General features: G+C 40.4%; 1 protein-coding gene across 1 annotated transcript; it reads right to left on the bottom strand.

Moving 5' to 3' along the window:
* Window positions 1–1,125: 1,125 nt before the first annotated feature.
* On the bottom strand, window positions 1,126–12,186 carry LOC103279744 (serpin B3). The gene is made up of 9 exons (XM_062977660.1): window positions 12,077–12,186; window positions 11,543–11,727; window positions 9,202–9,300; window positions 7,629–7,745; window positions 7,243–7,389; window positions 5,891–6,008; window positions 5,433–5,584; window positions 2,564–2,731; window positions 1,126–2,413 (listed from the first exon to the last, which is right to left on the bottom strand). The coding sequence occupies exons 2-9, from the start codon at window positions 11,708–11,710 to the stop codon at window positions 2,021–2,023; spliced, it is 1,362 nt and encodes a 453-aa protein (XP_062833730.1). The 5' UTR covers window positions 11,711–11,727; window positions 12,077–12,186; the 3' UTR covers window positions 1,126–2,020.
* Between the last annotated feature and the right edge of the window lie 10,123 nt (window positions 12,187–22,309).

The raw sequence follows: 22,309 nt of genomic DNA, 5'->3' as shown, positions 1-22,309 counted from the left end.
GTATTAGGGTGGAAAGATAAATCAAAATGGACAGTAAATAAATGTTACCAATATATGGTGGAGCAAATGGAATTTTAAATTATGAATGTGAAGTTAAATGTTTTAAAAACTAATGAAAATAGAACGAGAGAAATGGAAGAAAGTTGGAAAAGGGTAAAGAACTATATCATGAATCAATCCGGAGATCATAAGAAATAATGTTATATAGTATATAGAATGGAAATGTATAAAGATATAAAGATTGTCTCAAAAAGAAATGAATATGTAAATGAAAACAATCCTCGTGTTGGTGGTGGGAAGTGTAAATGTTTTGTATGTGTACGGCATGTATTTTTTGTGTTTTAAAAAAATAAAAATTCGTTTAAAAAAGAATTCCAGAGATACATGCCAGAGAAGAGAGAGATTTCTGAGAGATTTTTCACAGAAGCAAGAACAGCACAAATTCTAATGTCCCATTCATCCAGAACCTACTTCCTGCCTGGAAGAGCTTTCTCAAAACCAGTAAACCCAGGCATTGCTCTTATCAGAACCAATTACCTAGAGTGGTGGTGGGATCTCTTTCTATTCATATTTTCAAAAAGAGGGTGGGCAGCTACCTGCTAGGGATGCTCTAGTCAGTGGTTCCCAACCTTTGGTCCTCCAGGTGTTTTGGACTTCAGTTCACACAATTCCTAACAGCTGGTAAGCTAGCTGGGATTTCTGGAAGTCCAAACAACTGGAGGACCGAAGGTTGGAAACTACTGCTGGAGCTGGAGCTCTTGTATTGAATGGATGGGGAGTGTGTTTGATGTCCTTTGGGTTCCCTTCCAACTCAAGGATTCTGATTCTGTGATTCTATGATTCAGCTCCAGTGGCCATGCCTCCCAACTTCAAAACAGAACATCACATAATTATTATTATGTATTCAATTTCTTGGATGACTATTTCTTTTTTAAAAAAATGGTTTTAGATGTATTGCAATAGACCTAGGGAAAATGATAAGTGACCAAAGATGATATTCCCTAATTTACACTAGTTATCTGAACATACCTTGTGCAAGCCTTTTGACTGGGCTTTTTTTTACATTAGGTGGACAAGCTTGTTATTAGGATTCACACTTTGCCAAAGAAATGCTATACTCAAGAGTTTTATTAAATGCTTTCTTTATTAAGATATTGGCAAAATACAGTTTGAGTTGTGGGAGGAGGAGGAGGAGAGAGAGAGATTGAGGTCCACATATTTCAAAGGAAAACAACAGTTTCCTGTTACAAAGAAAGATTTTCACTCACAATGTTTTCCCTGTTAAAAATTGAAGTTAAAGTCTACAGTTTAAAAGCACAAATCCATATGTGTCTACACAAAAGAAAGAACCACCCAGTTCAACCAGGCTTACTCCAAGAAGTCTAATAACCATCTAATGCTGACTTTAGACAATGATAGGGAAGGTTGGCAGTCCAAGAGGTAGGGCATCCCACCACAAAGTAAGACTAAGCCTTTTTGCACTACAAATTGGAATTGGAATTCAGTAAATTTCAGATTAGCAGATTTCAAAGTGAATGACATATGCCACCACATTTCCTATTTCACTAAAACAACCCATCCTGAGACAAAAACTATCCTAAGGCACCTCTCCCAGAACAGGTAAAAGTCCCAGGTAAAAGTACACCTCTGGATATTATGTTTCTTTAAAGGTTTTTAAGAGACAAAAGTTCCCTCCCCTTTCCAAACTGCAAACTTTTAAAAATAACTGCCATGCTAAAAAAGCTAAGGCCATTTCTCGAGGTCAGGAGGAAAGCTATTCTACAAAAAGCTGAACTGATATAAATGGCCAGAGAAAGAAATGCAGAGTAGACGGGGCACAAAGCTCTGTCCCAATATGAGAATCAAGCCCACCACCAGGTAAAAAGTCTCTTTCCTCCAATCTCTTGAATGAATTGCATTATAGAGAATGAAGCAAAGAGCAAGAAGATCCAGAGGACTGCCATGGTCAAAAACGTATCTGTGTTCCATTAGTTTCCCTACATGGATCGCAGGAGTTCCTTTATTCTGGTTTTGCAAATCTGCCAAGGGCAAGGATGCTCTGGGTACAATTGTGGTGGATAAAATACAGGAAGGGATGGTTGGCCACAAACTCCAGGACTTCCCGATTTTGACGCCTATCCCGGCAACGTGGGCTAGCAGCTGCCTCTTCACCACCCTCCTCATCGAACTCAACGAAAGTATCATGGACCAGCAGAGTAAGAGCAACTCCGTCTGTGCATGTAGCTCGAGAGAAATCAGCCTTCTCGGGATCAGCTAGATCATGCAGAGCTAGGTATTCATGGAGGTAAAGGCTCTTTTCCAAGCTGAACTTGGGGATGAAAACATCTACCTCTTCGGGCTTCAGGTGGCAGGACCAGTCAAGCAGATGCTCGTGGGACAGGGCATCTTCCAGCTAGAAGAACAAATATACAATTGTGATGAGATCATTTCAATACCCTTGCACCAACATCGTCTGATTGTTTGATGATCAGAGATGGGCTAGATCCATAAAGATTTTGGTCAGACAGATGGATACAATGAAATGTGGGAGAAGATGCATTACCTGTTCAAGGGCTTCTTGGCTGCAATCCAGTGGGAGCAAAACGAACAAGCTCAGTTCATGGTCTTTGTAGGGGATCTCAACCACTTGCACTTGAGTTTCGCAAATATTAAAGGTAGCTGTGTTGAAAATACCCTTCCTGTTCATCAGCTGCACAGAATAGCAAGTTTTCTGAAAAGAGATACGGAGATAACAGGTTAACGTAAAATGTAAAAGGGAGATACCCTTTTGATTTCATTGTGTAAACTATATTATTTTGGGGAATATGAACCTGAAGTTATAGGGTACAATGTTGAGATTATTGAACCAAGACCAAGATCCAATTGCTTGCCCATGGAACCCACTATTGATTATAAACAAACACTTCTGTAAATGGGTTGATGTGAGTTTTCTGGGCTCTATGGCCATGTTCCATAAGCATTATGGAACATGCTTATGGAAAATGGCCATACAGCCCGGAAAACTCACAGCAACCCAGTGATTCCGGCCATGAAAGCCTTCAACAACACTTCTGTAAATAGTCATCACTATATAAATCTACTCTGTTAGATTTACTCCAAGTACTTGTTTTTTCTGTACATCAAAAATGAAAATAAAGGTCAACAGCTATCAAGCATTTTTAAATCACCTCTCGCATGATACATAATATGTGCAACACTACAAGAAAGGCATACAATATCCAAAATATAACCAACAAATAAGTTCCAGAAATGATAAGCATTGCTTATTTTGAATCAGTAACTATGAGACACAGTGTGGTGTAATATTTTGAGCATTGGACTATGACTCAAGACCACAATTCAATGTTCTGCTCAGTTATGGACACCAACTAGGCCAGTCACATACTCTCAGGCCAGAAAACCTCCTGATCAATTTCCTCTATAGGGTCGCTATAAATAAGAAATATCTTGAAGGAATACAGCAACAGATTTTTTAAATGTTATTTATACCCTGCTTTATCTTTCTCGAAGGAGACTCACAGGAAACTATCCCTCCTGTGCAAGAAACTATCATTTCCATCCACTAACAATGTTTAATAATTAAAACTCTTGTAAGGCCAAGAGCTCGAACACTGTCTCCATCCTAAACATCTTGGTGTCACCTTAGATCGAACACTAACATATAGGAAACTCTGTATGAATACCAAGCACAAAGTAGCTGCACACAATAACATCCTGCAGAAACTTACTGGCAGTGCATGGGGTGCAGACCCAAAATTAATTAGAACATCAGCCCTCGCCTTGTCTTACTCAACTGCTGAGTATGCCTGCCCTGTTTGGCACAAATCTGTCCATGCAAAGCACGTGAACATAGCATTGAATGAAACATACAGAATAATCACGGGATGTCTTAAACCTACATCTGTGGATAAATTCTATAAGCTACCTGGCATTGTCCCCCCCCCCCCCCCCGATGTGTGACGGGAAGTTGCTGCCAACTGTGAGAGAAATAAGGTTGAACACTGTGAAAGTCATACTCTACATGGCTATCAGCCTCCTCCTAGTAGACTCATATCAAGGAAAAACTTCATGAGAACCACCACTCCTCTTAATGTTCCCCTAGCAACAACAAGAGTGTCTCTCTGGGAAGCTAAGCCAGGACATTCCAGTTGGATGGCCCCCCACGAGGGTCTTCCTTCAGGGGCAAACCAAGAATTGGCAACTTGGAAGTCCCTAAACAGACTCAGAAGTGGAGTGGGCAGATCAAAAGACAACCTGGCAAAATGGCACTACCTAACCTGTTTCCCTGAAAATAAGACATCCCCAGAAAATAAGACCTAGTAGAGGTTTTGCTGAATTGCTATATATAAGGCCTCCCCCAAAAGTAAGACCTAGTAAAGTTTTTGTTTGGAAGCATGCAGAATCGGTAAATGTACATACCATAGATCGTTGTACATGGAAATAAAGGTAGTAACAAGAGATAATAATAATAATATTATAATAACTTTATTCTTGTATCCCACCTCCATGTCCCAGAAGGGACTCAGGGCAGCTTACACAGGAACAAGCCCAACAACAACATAAATTTACATTCAAACAGAAGTTTAAAACAGTAATTTAAAAACAGTATAGCAATAAAATATAATATAGAAATTCTTGAAAGGATTCACAGTTTGGTTACGCTGGTTTGTGATGACAACTGTACAGTAGATAATATTATCTACTGTACAGTAGATAATAAATTTTCATTTTTAAAAAATTCAACCATAAATGTGAATTCTTCTTTGTGGAAAAATAATACATCCCCTGAAAATAAGACCTAGTGCATCTTTGGGAGCAAAAATTAATATAAGACACTGTCTTATTTTCGGGGAAACAGGGTAAAGAATCTTCCACCTTGTGCGACTGTGGAGCAGAACAAACAACTCCGCATACATATTTTGTCCACAATGTCCTGCCTCATGTACAGAGGAAGAATTGTTTAAAGCTACAGACAATGTGGTCGCTATAGCCTATTTTTGGTCAAAAATTATTTAACCCTCTATTTTTATAAGTTTTATACTTCTTTATTCTTTTGACATGAAATACATAACTAAAACAGGTAGGAATACTAGAGAAAAAAAACAGTAGACGGGAGAGAGATTTTATCCAAATGATCACTTATGCCCTGTCAAAAGTAGTGATGTCCACCATCCTATTGGAAGCAACAAGGCTGGCTACTTGTGCCTCTGCGTAATTTGCATTGCTACAAAATGAGACTTTAGCACTTTTAACTTTATTTGAATGGCAGCTGCAATTATCTAAGCAGAAGAGCATACCAAACTCCCTACGATTCCCACAACTTCCACAAACATTGAACTTGCAAAGTTATTCTTTTCCACTCTGCAAAACTGAGAGACAGAAGCTATGTACATAAATAATACATAACTCACCGCATCTGCACAGTGTGGGTAAAATGGGGCTTCTACTGTGAGTGCTTTGTCAAACTTCACATGCCATTCTCCCTTGAAGTAGAGAGCGTTCACTTTCAGGAGCTGAGCAAGACAGTCAAAGCTGCCCTTGGGGAGGAGACACTTGATTTTACCTTGCAACGAAATGAATACAACACTTTATTTGGTTTACTGCATTTTTAGCCATTACATTTTACTCTTAACACTTCAAATATAGCAAATTAACTTTATTTTCTCTGCGATTTGGGGAAAGCATAAATCAGCATGGTTATCTTGAGATGTTTGATATTACCACTCCCAACATCTCTACTAGTCAACTCTTTGAAAAGAATAGGAACAAAAAGCTAGGACTTTTCAGTCACTCTGGCTGCACAATTAATTGGTGCTTTTTTGAACAACCAGAAAGTTTCATTAAAGATGGGTGGATGGTGTATTCTTACCTTGTGTCTTGACCTCAACCCAAAGGTTTATGATTCTCCTCACTTCTTCGGGAGCATTCTTCAGATCAGCTTCAGCCACTTCTGACCAGTACAATTTCAGAGCACAGTAAATAAATTTCTGGACAGAAGGAGTGGGGTGGGAGAAAGATCATACATTAAAAAGGAAATATAGAAACCTTTGACTACAAAATCATTAGGAATATTGCAAACTGATCTCAATGACTTGTGAAGTAGAAAAGTTCGTATCAACTTTCTAAAAGTCAAGAGAGGTATACAGCTCGATTGACATCTGTGGACAAAGTGCTCCAGGAAACAAGACCAGGCAGAGAAAAGGTATTTCTAGTTTCTAACTATCTCTACTAGTCATCTAAAGGTCTATAAAGCTTTTGCTGAGGGAGCACTTAGTAGAAAAAAGAAACACTGTAATAAAAGCATCCTTGTATTATCTGAGGAAACAAGGCTAAGTTTTGTTGATAGAAGTAGAGTTCAATAAGCGAGTTGAAAACAGTATGTATATTAGAGTACCATATACATATTATGTTATCTAAAACATAACTATGTCCTCTGAAATCATATAGGATTAATACCAAAATATTATTTATCTAAGTTTAAGGCTCTTCCCATGACCTTGTAGCACCTTAACTTCCTTCTTGTATACAAGTTCCACTCAGTGCACTTTGCCCAGCTCATTTTATGTTTTTATTGCTGTGTTTTTCATGTGTTTTATAATGATTGTGATTTTTTAATGCCTTTTAAATTTATTTGTGTGTTTTTGTATTTGATATTACTGTATGCTGGTTTTATATCTGTAAGCCGCCCCGAGTCCCTCTGGGGAGATGGTGGCGGGGTACAAAAATAAAATTATTATTATTATTATTATTATTATTATTATTATTATTATTATTATTATTATTTCAAAGCAAACAAGTAAATATACAAGTCTCTGTAGTTCTGGGAGGATTTCCTATAGATTTCAACCGAGTTAACCACGGATTAGAATCAAACAGTCTCCGTATTTTTATAATCCTGGAGGGATTTCAACTGGATTCAACATAAATTGGTATTAACAGTCTTTGACATACTTAGATAAATAATATTTTGGTATTAATCCTATATGATTTCAGAGGACATAGTTATGTTTTAGATAACGTGATATGTATATGGTGCTCTAATATACATACTGCTTTCAATTCACATATTGGACCATTATTGTTTATCGTATTTTGATTCATTCTCATAATAGACATCTGTGGTTTTCACTAGAAGTAGAGTTCACTCAAGTCCTGATGATCAGTGTTTTTGGTCCCCATGCTGCAATGGACCCATCAGGGAATTTAAAATCAGAGACTTACCTCAATGAAGTCAATGACATGGTCTCCATAGAGTTTGTTGGCAAAATTCAGAGTATAGTTGGTGCTGGGTGCATTCAGGGTTGCAAGGATTTTGCTGAATGCAGTATGGACTCCTTCGGGTGACTCACACTCATAATCTGGAACATTCTAATAATGAAAAAAGAAGGGTTAGCTCTAGCTGCCCTTAAACGTTATTTTAATTCCTAAAACATGAGTCAATGATAGAACTAGCTCTTAAATTGCTGCTCTGTTAAGATTTCTTGATAGAATCATAGAGTTGGAAGAGACCTCATGGGCCATCCAGTCCAATCCCCTGCCAAGAAGCAGCTTATTGAAAACCGCTAAACCTTTTAATGAAAAGTAAATATTTACTCAATTGTGCTTACTCTTTCAGGACAAGGAGAGCACTCGGGCTCAGGACGGGCTCTTGGTCTTTGGCATGCTGGTTCAGGACGGGGTCTTGCCTTGGGGCAGGATTCACTTCTTTGTTGTGCCTGTTGTGTCTGAAATGAAAATAATAGAAATTAATAGTCATGTCAAGTTAAAGATGCTTAAGGAAAGGGCAAATCCTCTTTGCATAAAGTCATATTCAACTATTCAAAATATCTAATAAACATATCTGGCATGTATTCTGCATAACACAACTGAAGGAATGCAAACAATGCACTCATAACCATATAATATTAATGCAACTGAATTCAATTTCATACACAAATGTTTTGTTGGGAATGTGACTGTTAATAATAATAATAATACTTTATTTATATACCGCCCTATCTCCTCAGGGGACTCAGGGCTGTTTCCAACATGCAAAGGAAACCATACAACAACTTAAAACCATACTACAACTTAAACATAATATGAATAATGAACATAAGTGCAGAAAACATACAATTCAAAACAACCACAGAATTAAAAACTAGTAACAATATATATATAGATAGATAGATAGATAGATAGATAGATAGATAGATAGAGATATCTATATATATAAAAGGGTAATGAAATTTCGGCCTAGGAAAAAACAACAAAACTACACATCCCAGAAACACTAAACTTGGCAGCACAACCCCTCATCCATGCCTCTACGTTCATACAACAAAAAGAAAAGAAATATAAAGTCCTAATTAGAGGGAGAGGAATAATTGTTTTTATCCAATTGCTGCCAGTTAGAAGGCTAAGCTCCACCCACTTGGTCTGCTATCAGTTAGAAGGCTAAGCACCCACTTGGTATCCTAGCAACCCACTCAGCCCAGGGCCACTTCAATCAGGCCTCTTCCACACTGCCTATAAAATACAGATTATCTGATTTCAACTGGATTATATGGCAGTGTAGACTCAACCCCCAGAGTCAGAGCACCAACCCCCAGAGTCAGACACGACTGGACTTAATGTCAGGGGAAAACCTTTACCCTTTACCTTAACTACCATCAATTCCTCAATACTTTATTTCCCATACCACCATACTTCGCCACAGCAACGCGTGGCCGGGCACAGCTAGTAGATATATATATATATATATATATATATATATATATATATATATATATATATTTTTAAATGATATCTTTCAGATATAATTCTTTGCAAATGCTGTGGAATTCCGTGCTGAGTTATTTGATGCTTTTCAAATTAGGTTTGGATAAATATGGTAGACGATATACAAAACTATCATCTTTAGGGTTGTTGTGTCTTTCGGGCTGTGTGGCCATGTTCCAGAAGTATTCTCTCCTGACGTTTCGCCCACATCTATGGCAGGCATCCTCAGAGGTTGTGAGGTATGGATAACCTCTGAGGTATGGATAACCTCTGAGGATGCCTGCCATAGATGTGGGCGAAACGTCAGGAGAGAATACTTCTGGAACATGGCCACACAGCCCGAAAGACATACAACAACCCTGTGATCCCGGCCATGAAAGCCTTCGACAACATATCATCTTTAGGCTTTCAAGTAGCTACCTTTAGTGTGATTGCTGATCTTCCAAAGCTTCTGGCTGCGGAAATATATCTTTTGTGTTTGGATCCATCACATTCTTCCAGTTCATCCCAGTGCAGGATCTTGGGAAAAATTGTAACATTGAGTTTCAAATCATACATTTGTTACCTTGATTTCTATGCTTTCTTTGGGTTCTAGCTCCCTTATACTACAAAGTGGCGTATCTAGTTAACCACAAAATAGATGTCCTCCTGTATTACAATCTTGTGAATTATGAAGCATGTATACGGTACCTTATCAGAATCATGCCAATTTGATAATCCACATTGATGGCGAACTCTTTTGGCATGATAATAAGTATCCACCAACAATGAACCATTGAGTCTAAGAAATTGAGGAAAGGTTCATTTTCTATATATTTATGTACGGAAATATAGTCTGCACACACTGAAGAAAGCCATATATGGTGCAGATTTTATTCCATGCATAATCATTTTAAAGCATAGTAATATAAGGTGAGATTTTTAGGAAAATAAATAATAAATTAAAAGCTAAAAGAACTATTCAAACTATTCAAAAGATTACGAGTCCACTATATACCGTAATCAAAATATCAGATATGCTTTTCAATAGAAATGCACAAATGTTGTAAAAGAAGGGAGATTAAAGTAACAGTTTTTATAAATCTGTGTACAACATAAGACTCTCATGCAAAAGCTTGAAAAGGAAACTTCAGGGAATACACAAAACATCTATATAGGTTAAGATTTATGAGTATAATCCATATAGTGTAAGACAGGACTTCATAAACTGTTCTGTTCATGACCCCTTTTGACCTGAGAAATGTTTATGTGACCCCCAATGTGTAGATATATAAAATAGGTATAAAAAATCAAACATTTAGTGATAACAATTTGGCATTTGCAAGGCATGCTAAACAGCAGATTCTTCTTTTTATGAAATAGAGTAAAGTCTCACTTATCCAAGCCTCACTTATCCAAGGCTCTGGATAATCCAAGCCATTTTTGTAGTCAATGTTTTCAATATATCGTGATATTTTGGTGCTAAATTCGTAAATACAGTAATTACAACATAACATTACTGCATATTGAACTACCTTTTCTGTCAAATTTGTTGTATAACATGAAGTTTTGGTGCTTAATTTGTAAAATCATAACTTAATTTGATGTTTAATAGGCTTTTCCTTAATCCATCCTTATTATCCAAGATATTCGCTTATCCAAGCTTCTGCTGGCCCGTTTAGCTTGGATAAGTGAGACTCTACTGTACAACTGAAGCATCTTCTGAAGAAGTCCATTGTAAACACTGCACGACATATCCATCTAAAACAGCCACTAAGTGGCGTTCAGAAACATTTAATGATGTCAATTTTTGGGACCACAATATTGAGCTAAAGAGGACCCACATTTGGGGTCTGGTCCCACAATTTAAGAAGCAGTGATGTAAGACACATAGTTATTTCAATATAAAGTAGACCTCTGTGCTATTGCTATGTTTTAGCTGTTAATAATATTCTTGACCTTGGGGAAAAACATTGAGTTCTGTAACTTAAGGCGTTTGGGTGGCAATAAAGCTTGATAAAGGCTTACATTGATTGCCAATACAGTAGAGTCTCACTTATCCAACATAAACGGGCCGGCAGAATGTTGGATATGCGAATATGTTGGATAATAAGGAGGAATCAAGGAAAAGCCTATTAAATATCAAATTAGGTTATGATTTTACAAATGAAGCACCAAAACATCATGTTAGACAACAAATTTGGCAGAAAAAGTAGTTCAATATGCAGTAATGCTATGTAGTAATTACTGTATTTATGAATTTAGCACCAAAATCTCACGATATATTGAAAACATTGACTACAAAAATGCGTTGGATAATCCAGAACGTTGAATAAGCAAGTGTTGGATAAGTGAGACTCTACTGTATTTACATTGCATATCTCAGTTCTGCCTTTCATTACAATTTAATTTGAAGAACCCCATCAGATGAGCCTTGGGAAACATCCTAGAACACTTCCCCGCCAATCCAGCAACAGATGGGCATGCCGCCCATCCCATGATGTTTCTGGACTTCCGGCGAAGGCCACACCCACAACTGGAGTGAAAGCATTGTATGTCACTTCCCTCCCAACATGGGAACCTGCCCATGTTGTGCTGGCTCCAATGGAAGCCAAGTGAAGCAGGATTCTTTGCCTGGCTCATGTGATAAGGTCACTGGTCTAAGATGGACATGCTGTAATACAAAAAGGATGTGATGATACAATGAAGAGTAGCAATGGCAAGGCTGTTTGCCAGTCAAACCAGTCTGTGGTCTCCATTCCTTCTATTTGTTGATGCCTACCTTCTCGATCTCAGCTGCCTGTTCACATCCAGATGCAAGGGCAAGCAGACCAAGAGAAGAGGTAGCATTCACAGGGGCAAACAGAAGGTTCTCACATGGGTGCTCCTTCCTCAATGAGTGGTAAACGTCAACAGCAAATTTGGCATTGACTTCAGGCAGAGTAGTCATGATGAAGTTCAAAAGGCCTAAGGGAAAAGCAAAAACCCTTCAGCATTGTGCATTCTGTCGCAAGGTTCTTTCAACCATATTTAAACAGCCCATCTCATGGACATGAAGCATATTGTAGGTCAGAAACGCAGAGCTATAATCTAACCACCTCCCCAAGCTACACTTTCTACATATTTATGGCATTTCATTTAATATTGGGAATACCATCACTAAACACAAGGGTTTGAATCACTGAGGTGAAACATACTGTTAGGTACACACTGCAATAATCTAGCCATCCCTCCAAACCATAATTTTGAAGTATCTGTGATAAAAAAAAATCACTCAACGCAAGGTTCCTAAGGAGCTGGAAGGAAGGTTTTTTACCTAGACCTCAGCAGAGATGATCAGAGACCGTCAGCTGAGTGAGATGTTCTTCTGCTGTGAAGTGCTGGTATTTATACTGATATTCAGACACCCCCACATCCATTAAAGATGCTTGCACTTCTAAATCTGCAACAGTTTGATTAAATATAATTTACATAATGAAAATATGTAAACTGGACCTTTGCAATCTTCTAACATAATTATCATACAGTATTACATTTACTGCATTTATGTAGTATAATTAGCTACACCTCATATACTGCAGAGTGTCCAGATTGCAACACTGAAAGTTGCATCCTTTCAGTCTTCAAAGCACTTTGTATGTTGACAGTGCAGCGTACTACAAATTATAATCATTTTAGTCTTTCCACTATATCAATATCCCCTAAAGCCAAGAGTTTCCCAAAAGATTCCAGTAAAGGAATGTTCTGTGCGGATCTCCACTGAGGGAGCAAAAACTAAGGATTATTCTCTTATCCATCATGTCATCATTATGCTTCCTGCAATATAAGCTGGTGCTTTGAAAAATCCAAGTGATTTGGTGGTCCATACTGAGTATATCCTTCCACAGATAAACCATGCTATCTAGGCCCCTGGTGGCACAGTGTGTTAAAGCGCTGAGCTGCTGAACTTGCAGACCAAAAGGTCCCAGGTTCAAATCTGGGAAGCAGAGTGAGCACCCGCTGTAAGCTCCAGCTTCTGGCAACCTAGCAGTTCGAAAACATGCAAATGTGAGTAGATCAATAGGTACTGCTCCGGCGGGAAGGTAACGGCGCTCCATGCAGTCATGCTGGCCACATGACCTGGAGATGTCTATGGACAACGCCGGCTCTTCGGCTTAGAAATGGAGATGAGCACCAACCCCCCGAGTCGGTCACGACTGGACTTAACGTCAGGGGAAACCTTTACCTTTTACCTAGGCTTTAGAAGAGACTGGAGGTAGGGCTGGAAAGGATGGGCATTTAGTTGTACTCCCCAGCAGAGTTATTTTAATAACAACTGCCAGTTATTCAATTGCCACAAGTTTTGTATTGACACTAGATTCACAATTCAGATAGACTGGCCGTCTGACTTAGAAGAACAACACCAAAAAAATTGTCCAAAATTCAAACAACTGTCAGAAGTTCACCAAGGCCATTTGGGGTGGGGGAAACCAAACCTTTCTGATATCCATGTATGTTTGTTTAAACTGGTGAGGGAACATTGGAGTCCTCCTGATATGGAATGTAATTATTATCATTCCTCACCAGGAATGCTGGGACATGCAGTCCAACAACATGCGGAGAGGCACATGTTTCCCATCCTTGGTTCACATTCTTCATTGGGTTATTACTCCAAGAAACCTTGATGTCTCCACCAAAACCTAAGGAATCTTAATACAGTATGTGTTTTTTTCTTCTTCTTCCAGTTGTTTGGATTAGTGGATGGGAGAAAGGGGCTCAAAATACTGACCTTTTTGGAGTAGTTCTCTGAGATCTAGACCAGAAAAACAACTTTGTGCTAAATTGTGAGAGTGCCTTCAATGTTCAGTCTTATTCTTTCTTTGCAAGCAAAATGATATTGCAGGGTCCTGGTTAGTATAGAGGGGATTTTTCCATAGATATGCCACATTTCCAAATTGACTGCAACTATCCCGGGAACGGCGGGAGTGGCCGCTGTTAGCTCCAGCTTCTGCCAACCTAGCAGTTCGAAAACATGCCAATGTGAGTAGATCAATAGGTACCACTCTGGTGGGAAGGTAACAGCGCTCCATGCAGTCATGCCAGCCACATGACCTTGGAGGTGTCTATGGACAACACCGGCTCTTCGGCTTAGAAATGGAGATGAGCACCAACCCCCAGAGTCAGACATAACTGGACTTAATGTCAAGGGAAAATCTTTACCTTTTATCAGACTGAAACCGTACTGGGTTAAAACCCTCCTCTTTCCTCCTTCGTGACCTCATGAACCAGCCCACGCCAGAGTTCCCTGTCGGCTGTCGCCACCCCCAGCTCCTTCAAAGTCAAGCCAGTCACTTCAAGGATACCATCTATCCATCTTGTCCTTAGTCGGCCCTTCTTCCTTTTTCCTTCCATTTTCCCCAGCATCATTCTCTTCTCCAAGCTTTCCTGTCTTCTCATTATGTGGCCAAAGTACTTCATCTTTGCCTCTAATATCCTTCCCTCCAGTGAGCAGTCGGGCATTATTTTCTGGAGTATGGACTGGTTGGATCTTCTTGTGGTCCAAGGCACTCTCAAATTTTCCTCCAACACTACAGTTCAAAAGCGTCTAACTTCCTTTGGTCAGTTTTCCTTATGGTCCAGCTCTCACATCAATAAATTACTACAGGGAATACCATTGCTTTAACATTGTGGACCTTCGTTGCCTGTATGATGTGAAGCCATCTACTTCCTTTTATTTTTAATACCCCATTCATAAAATTGCTAATGTCATGGATGGGCTTCTATGTGTGGCACTCACGTGTGGTATGAAGAGGTAGAATACATGGGCTCTATCACTTTCATTCTGATTGCTATGCAGAACCTGTCAAACAGGCAATTCTTTTCAAGAAAAGGGTGCCAATTTCAAATCTTTTCAGTAGCAATGGAAGTGACATGTCATCACTTCCATGTTGCCGTAGCGGTGGCTGCAAAGGCATAACCCTTTTGAGCACTAGAGGAATCCAAAATTTCATGATGTGCTCCTTCAGGCTCTGGACCATATACATTAATATAGTATGTTCTTTACAGGGGAACTTGCAGACCGAAAGGTCCCAGGTTCAAATCCCGGGAGCAGAATGAGCGCCCGCTGTTAGCTCCAGCTCCTGCCAACCTAGCAGTTCGAAAACATGCCAATGTGAGTAGATCAATAGGTACTGCTCCGGCGGGAAGGTAAGGGCGCTCCATGCAGTCATGCCGGCCACATGACCTTGGAGGTGTCTACGGACAACGCAGCTCTTTGGCTTAGAAATGGAGATGAGCACCAACCCCCAGAGTCAGACATGACTGAACTTAACATCAGGGGAAACGTTTACCTTTTATACAGGGGAAACTTTTACCTTTACCTCAGTTCAGCCTTCTATGGACAGTACAGTTAAAAAAAAAGGTTTAGTCTCTGACATCAAATTAATTCTAATGCAAGAAAATATATTCATTTCACCTTGCTGACACTGCTGTACAAATACATAGCTGTCTTCTTGACTTGTGAGTGAAAGGCAGAATATAAATCGATATGTTTGATATCAAGAGACTAGTAAATTTAACAAACATATATTCTTGGATTTTTGTCAATTGATTTTGATTTAAAGGAAAGGGTACTGATACTCCAGGGATGGCTGATTCTTTTCCCTCTAAAGCAAGCATTTTGCAGAATGGATTCCACCGAGATACTTCAACGTCTCTCGCCAGTTAACATCTTCATCAAGAATGAATAATCATTTCTGCTATTTAGAATCGCATTCAGCAAAATACACCTCTAATAGTCAATGAGACCTAAGCGATGTCAATATAAATCAGACAAAACAGATTCACTTTGCAACTCCAGCAGTACACATGGTGTACAGCCAGTTTCACAGCGAAATACTGTAATCCAACAGAAGGGAAACCACAATTGTGATCCTTGTGTTTTTGAGGTGTGGACAGTTGGATCATACTTTAATCTGGCCTGATCCAGTGTCCACACATCAAACAGACTTACTGTCGTGTCACCCATCAGAAGCAGCTCACTTGCGAAGACTTATGTTAATCACATGGTTTGGTGCCTTGCTGTGCCTTCACCAGAAGCAACATAACAAGGTCCTGCCAAAGAAATGTTTTTGACTAGTGAAACAGCAGCTGCAGTGGCCCAATTCACTGGATTGAAAAGGGGCTCCAGAGTGTTCCATGCTGTCCAGGGTAGTAATCCAGATTATTTTGGCAAGGGTAGATGCAACCTTAACCATTGCAGTTAACTTGTCATTTTTTTTTCGTGTCAGGAGCGACTTGAGAAACTGCAAATCGCTTATGGAGTGAGAGAATTGGCCGTCTGCAAGGACGTTGCCCAGGGGACACCCGGATGTTTTGATGTTTTACCATCCTTGTGGGAGGCTTCTCTCATGTCCCCGCATGGAGCTGGAGCTGATAGAGGAAGCTCATCCGCGCTCTCCCCGTGGGTGGGATTCGAACCTGGCAGCTTGCAGATCAGCAGCCCAACCTTCAAGTCACAAGGCTTTAACCCACTACTCCACTGGGGGCTCCTAACTTGTTATATAAAGCTTTATCAGCCTCAGTCAAGGATGATGAGAGCTGTAATTTAGCAACTTCTGGATTACTCCTTTGCAATGAATATGTAATACTGAACTATTCATGATGTTATAAACTAGGGGTGCATCTACATTGTACAATTATTGCAGTTTGACACCACTTTAACTGCCATGGATCAATGCTATGGAATCCTGGAAGATGCAGTTTATCGAGACACCAGCATCTCCCTCTATGATCCACCTCAGAGATTAAGATCTTCTGGGGTCCCTTGGCTGTGGAACCCCCTCCCTAGCAAAATTAGAGCAGCCCCCTCCCGCCTGTCCTTCAGGAAGAAAGTAAAAACATGGTTATGAGACCAAGCTTTAGATAGCAAATGCTAGTGCAATCAGATAATAAGGAATAGTGATATGACAAATGGAACGGCCTTGGATCATTATTTTGGACGGTGTGATTTTAATTTTTGTTTTAATGCTTTTGTTTTAATGTAACTATGTGTGTGTGTGTGTGTGTGTGTGTGTGTGTGTGTGTGTATAAGCTGTGCCCGGCCACGCGTTGCTGTGGCATTGTCTGGTGGTGTTGGTGAGAAAGTGTTGAGGTAGTGGTGGTATTGAATGTCTGTTGTATGGTTGTCTTTATGTTTAGTATGCACACTGAAGTGGATTATATGGCAGTGTGGAGTCAAGATAATCCAGTTCAAAGCAGATAATATAAGATTCTAAATGGGTTATATAGCTGTGTGGAAGGGCCTTGAGTCTACACTGCCATATAATCCAGTTACAATCTGATAATCTGTGGAAGAGGCCTAAGTGAGGCCTAACTGTGCCTGTCCCCTGGACTGAGTAGGTTGCTAGGAGACCAAGTGGACAGAGCTTAGCCTTCAAACTGGCAGCAATTGGATAAAAACTATTATTCCTCTCCCTGTAATTAGGACTTTATTTTTCTTTTCTTTTTGTTGTATCAACCTAGAGCCATGAATGATGGGTTGTATTGTCAAATTTCGAGGTTGGGGGGCCTGTAGTTTTGTTGTTTTGTCCGCTGCCCTGATGCCGTCACTCTTTTATATATATAGATGGCATCAAATTGCTGCCTATTTATAAGGCAGCTCTGAGTCCCCTTTGAGATAAGAAGGGCAGGATATAAATACAGTAAATAAACAAGTCACTTACTAAATTAAGCATCCTACAATGCTTGCCAGCCAGTTGAGGGACTGATGGGCACGCAGCCCATCACACAACTCCCTCGATTTCTGGCGGAGGTCCCACCCCAAACCAGCATGGAAGCATCCTGGAACGCTTCCTTACCAACATAGGAAGGCGCCCATGTTATGCTGGCTTCTGCTTTGGTTGGGCGAGGCTTCCCCCATGTGATGGAGAAAGCATCATCACATCTGAGCAACGTGCGGGGTGACAGAGTCATTCTGCGTGGCGGGGGTGTGTGTGATAAGGTTCAAAGACCTTGTAAAACTACAAATGCCAGGATTCCATAGCATGGTGCCATGGTGCTTAATGTGGCATCACACTGTATTAATTCTACAGTGTAGATGCACCCCTCATTTAGAAAATCATTAAAGTGCTGAGCTGCTGAACTTGCGGACCAAAAGGTGCCAGGTTCAAATCCTGGGAGCAGAATGAGCGCCCGCTGTTAGCCCCAGCTCCTGCCAACCTAGCAGTTCGAAAACATGCAAATGTGAGTAGATCAATAGGTACCGCTCGAGCGGAAAGGTAACAGAGCTCCATGCAGTCATGCCAGCCACATGATCTTGGAGGTGTCTACGGACAATGCTGGCTCTTCGGCTTAGAAATGGAGATGAGCACCAACCCCCAGAGTCGGTCACGACTGGACTCAATGTCAGGGGAAAACCTTTACCTTTATTTCATATCCATTGCAGAGTAGCTTTCCAGAAGTTGCTGAATCATGGCTCTCATCATCCTAATAATGCTAATAATACTGGCTAGTTCTGATAAGAGTTTGAATTCCCCAAAAATGGAGATTCAAATGTCCCTCCCCTGCTGTACACATATAACATTGGAGTATACATATTTTCTGCTCATGCCAACATTACAAAATAACAAACATATCTGTTCTCATATCATTTCATTTCTCAATTTTTTCCAAGTTATAAACATGACACAAAAAGCAACAAATATTAACATGTACATATTACAGCTACAGTGTGGCTTCACTATCAATGGCAAGATAACTTTAATGACGATTCAAATATTCCTGATTGTACTCATTATATGAAACTACTGAATAATGCCCCCTCTTTCCTAATTAGCATGCATTTCCTATTGTATATTACAACAGGATATTTATGAGTCTGTCTTCATTTCACAACTTAAAACTTTATATAATGCATTGAGATGAGTCGTTTTTATAGGAAAACATTTCTGCCCAGACAATCTGGAGACATCTAGGTAAGCACGTTCGCAGCTCTGAGAGTAGAAAACATCAGCAGAAAACCATGCAGATAGGAAACGGAATAATATTATCTCTTTTGATATCTGCTATCTTGATGAAGTAATTGGCACATCGCAGAGGGAAATGTAAAAATTATATGTTGGCATTGCCCCAAGGCAGAAGAAGATTGAGGAGTGGTGTAGTTAGGCAATGCTAGGTTCTGGACATAATGGTCTTGACCTAGGCTTCCTCTTTAGATGATAATGGGCACATTATTTCACTTGTTACATAATATGGTGAGTGAGTAATGACACTTAGAGGGGGGACCCTATTGAGCACAAACAGGAAACAGAAGATGGCACCAATACTGGCAATCCTGCAGCAACCAACCAACTTTTGAGGTATCATCATCATGGCTGGTTGCTGCAGGATGGCCCAGATCTTTTGGATGCCAATACTCAATGAGCTAAATGACTTTTGAGGATGGTGGCAATCATCAACTTTACCCACTGGCTACATCTCCTCCCAAAATCCCCCAGTTGGCCCATTAGACTCCCCTACCCCAAACAACTTGTTAGTCCTCTTGTCCACCAGTAAAAGCCCTCCATTTCCCAAAATTGATGCTAAACATTAAATGGCAACAAATGCAAATGGCTGTAGAGTAGCCCCCCCCCCCCACGTTTGGAGATCATTACCCTGAAAAAAAAAAGGGAAAAATGCAAATCGGAATGCTATTTCCTTAATGTAAGAGAACATGCTTCTACAGATCTCTATGTCCTCTAGTGTTGGAAGTTGACCATGAAGTTGTGTAAGGGACCCAGAGCCCATACTAATGAAATCCATAAATAATAAAATATGTAAAAATTTCAAACCCACAAATGTGGGGGACTGACTCTATTCCGGGCTCGGGCTGTGGCGCAGGCTGGAGAGCAGCTGCAATGAATCACTGCAATGAATCACTCTGACCAGGAGGTCATGAGTTCGAGGCCCGCTCGGAGCCTATGTTTGTTTGTCTTTGTTCTATGTTAAAAGGCATTGAATGTCTGCCTATATGTGTAATGTGATCCGCCCTGAGTCCCCTTCGGGGTGAGAAGGGCGGAATATAAATGCTGTAAATAAATAAATAAATATTCCATTTATATGCACAGTTTTTAGAACACCCTGTAGGAGGAGTTTTCCGAACTGATTATGATAACATTAGAAATTGTTGACCATTTCCACTACCTTGGCAGCCACCTCTCCATAAAAGTCAACATTGACGTTGAAATGCAATACCATCTGAGCTTTGCGAGTGCAGCATTTCTCTGAATGAAGCAGAGAGTATTTGAGGATCAGGACATCCGTAGGATACTTTTTTTTTCGTGTCAGGAGCAACCGGAGTTGCTTCTGGAGTAAGAGAATTGGCCGTCTGCAAGGATGTTGCCCAGGGGACGCCCGGATGTTTTGCTGTTTTACCATCCTTGTGGGAGGCTTCTCTCATGGAGCTGGAGCTGATAGAGGGAGCTCATCCACGCTCTCCCCGGGTGGGATTCGAACCTGGCAGCTTTCAGGTCAGCAACCCAACCTTCAAGTCATGAGGCTTTTATTCCCTAGGCCACCGGAGGCTCCTTAGGGATACTAAGGTGCTTGTTTATAAAGTTATTGTTCTTCCAACCCTACTATACTCCTGCAAAACATGGACTGTCTACAGACGTCACACTCCACTCCTGGAGCGATTCCATCAATGTTGCCCCTGAAAAATCCTGCAAATCTCTTGAAAAGACAGGTGGACAAATGTCAGCGTTCTGGAAGAAACAAAGACCACCAGCACTGAAGCGATGCTTCTAGGCTATCAACTCCGCTGGACTGGCCATGTTGTCCGAATGCCTGATCACCGTCTCCCAAAACAGTTATTATATTCCCAACTCAAGAATGGGAAATGTAATGTTGATGGACAGGCAAATATATTTAAAGATGGGTTCAAAGCCAACCTTAAAAACTGGCATAGACACCGAGAACTGGGAAGCCTTGGCCTTTAAGCATTCTAACTGGAGGTCAGCTGTGGCCAGCAGTGCTGTGGAATTAGAAGAGGCACGAATGGAGGATTTAAGGGTGAAACGTGGCAAGAGGAAGGTGCGTCGAACCAACCCTGACCAGGACTGCCTTCCATCTGGAAACCGATGTCGTCACTGCGGAAGAACATACGGGTCAAGAATAGGGCTTCATAGCCACCTACGTATCCACCGCCGAAACATTACACTTGGAAGGCCATCATCTTCGGGCTACGGGGGATCGCCAAAGTAAATAAGTATAGTATGATGCGGGGATCAGAGAATAAAATAAGTAGAATTCCAAAAAAACCATATAATGTATAATCAAAATGATTACCTTTCACATCTTACTTACTGAGGAAGGGCCTTTGATGTTGTTGTGAACACTGGGTTGTTTCATGTGTGAAGAGGCAATCTTTCAAATACTGTCATCTCAAACCATGAGAAACACTAGAAGTTTAAGCCTCCACCAATGAACCAACAAAACAGTATTACTATACATTCATAATCTAAGCACATAATACAATGTTTTCCATTTGGAGATACAGAATATATAAAATCCACCCCATGGTATGCTAACTAGAACATTGCATGGTATGACAATGCATGAAAATTGATTTATAGAGACCTACATCACAATTACATTCTGTGTGAAGAGAAGGAATATATATTGACTCCCTGATGGCTGCACTTTTTAGGACTTTGGGAGTTGGAGTATCAAATGACATTTTCCAAGTTTCTTCATCATGTGAGATGCAGTGTTGACTTAGGCTGGATCTACACTGCCATATAATGCAGTTTCAGGCCCCATCTACACTGCCATATAGAATCTTAGAGTCATAGTGTTGGAAGAGACCTCGTGGGCCATCCAGTCCAACCTCCTGCCAAGAAACTGGAAAACAGCATTCAAAGCATCCCTGATAGATGGCCATCCAGCTTTTGCTTAAAAGCCTCCAAAGAAGGAGCCTCCACCACACTATGGGGCAGAGAGTTCCACTGCTGAACAACTCTCACAGTGAGGAAGTTCTTCCTCATGTTCAGATGGAGTCTCCTTTCCTGTAATTTGAAGCCATTGTTCCATGTCCTAGTCTCCAGGGCAGCAGAAAACAATCTTGCTCCCTCCTCCTATGACTTCCCCTCATATACATGGCTATCATGTCTCCCCTCAGCCTTCTCTTCTGCAGGCTAAACATGCCTAGGTCTTTAAGCCACTCCTCATAGGGCTTGTTCTCCAGACTCTTGATAATTTTAGTCGCCCTTCTCTGGACACATTCCAGCTTGTCAACATCTCCCTTCAATTGCGGTGCTCAGAACTGGACGCAGTATTCCTTATAATGCAGTTTGACTGCATTGAACTGGATAAGAATCTACACTGTCCTATAATCCAGTTCAATGCAGTTAATCTGCATTCCGAAACTGCATTATATGGCAGGGTAGATCCAGCCAAACAGACTTAAGTGTAGGCAATAGTATACTTCCCATTTGAAATCCTGTGGCTGCCTCTTGCAAAATTCTGGGGGTTGTAGTTTAAAAGAGCGGCCTTTAAAATATTCAGTCAGAGAGGTCCTGGGTCTCACTAAACT

Source organism: Anolis carolinensis, chromosome 4 (genome assembly GCF_035594765.1).
Source record: "Anolis carolinensis isolate JA03-04 chromosome 4, rAnoCar3.1.pri, whole genome shotgun sequence".
Lineage (NCBI taxonomy): Eukaryota > Metazoa > Chordata > Lepidosauria > Squamata > Dactyloidae > Anolis > Anolis carolinensis.
Note: the sequence above shows the minus strand (reverse complement) of the source record. Positions and strands in the feature narration are given on the sequence as shown.

Bases quoted from the DNA above. Each gene is read 5' to 3' on its own strand.
- LOC103279744 (XM_062977660.1), bottom strand. From the start codon at position 11,710: ATGACTACTCTGCCTGAAGTCAATGCCAAATTTGCTGTTGACGTTTAC. The intron at 9,301-11,542 runs GTAGGCATCAAC...ATTTTTCCCAAG, and splicing joins AGGCAGCTGAGATCGAGAAG to ATCCTGCACTGGGATGAACT. The intron at 7,390-7,628 runs GTAAGCACAATT...TTTCATTATTAG, and splicing joins GCTCTCCTTGTCCTGAAAGA to AATGTTCCAGATTATGAGTG.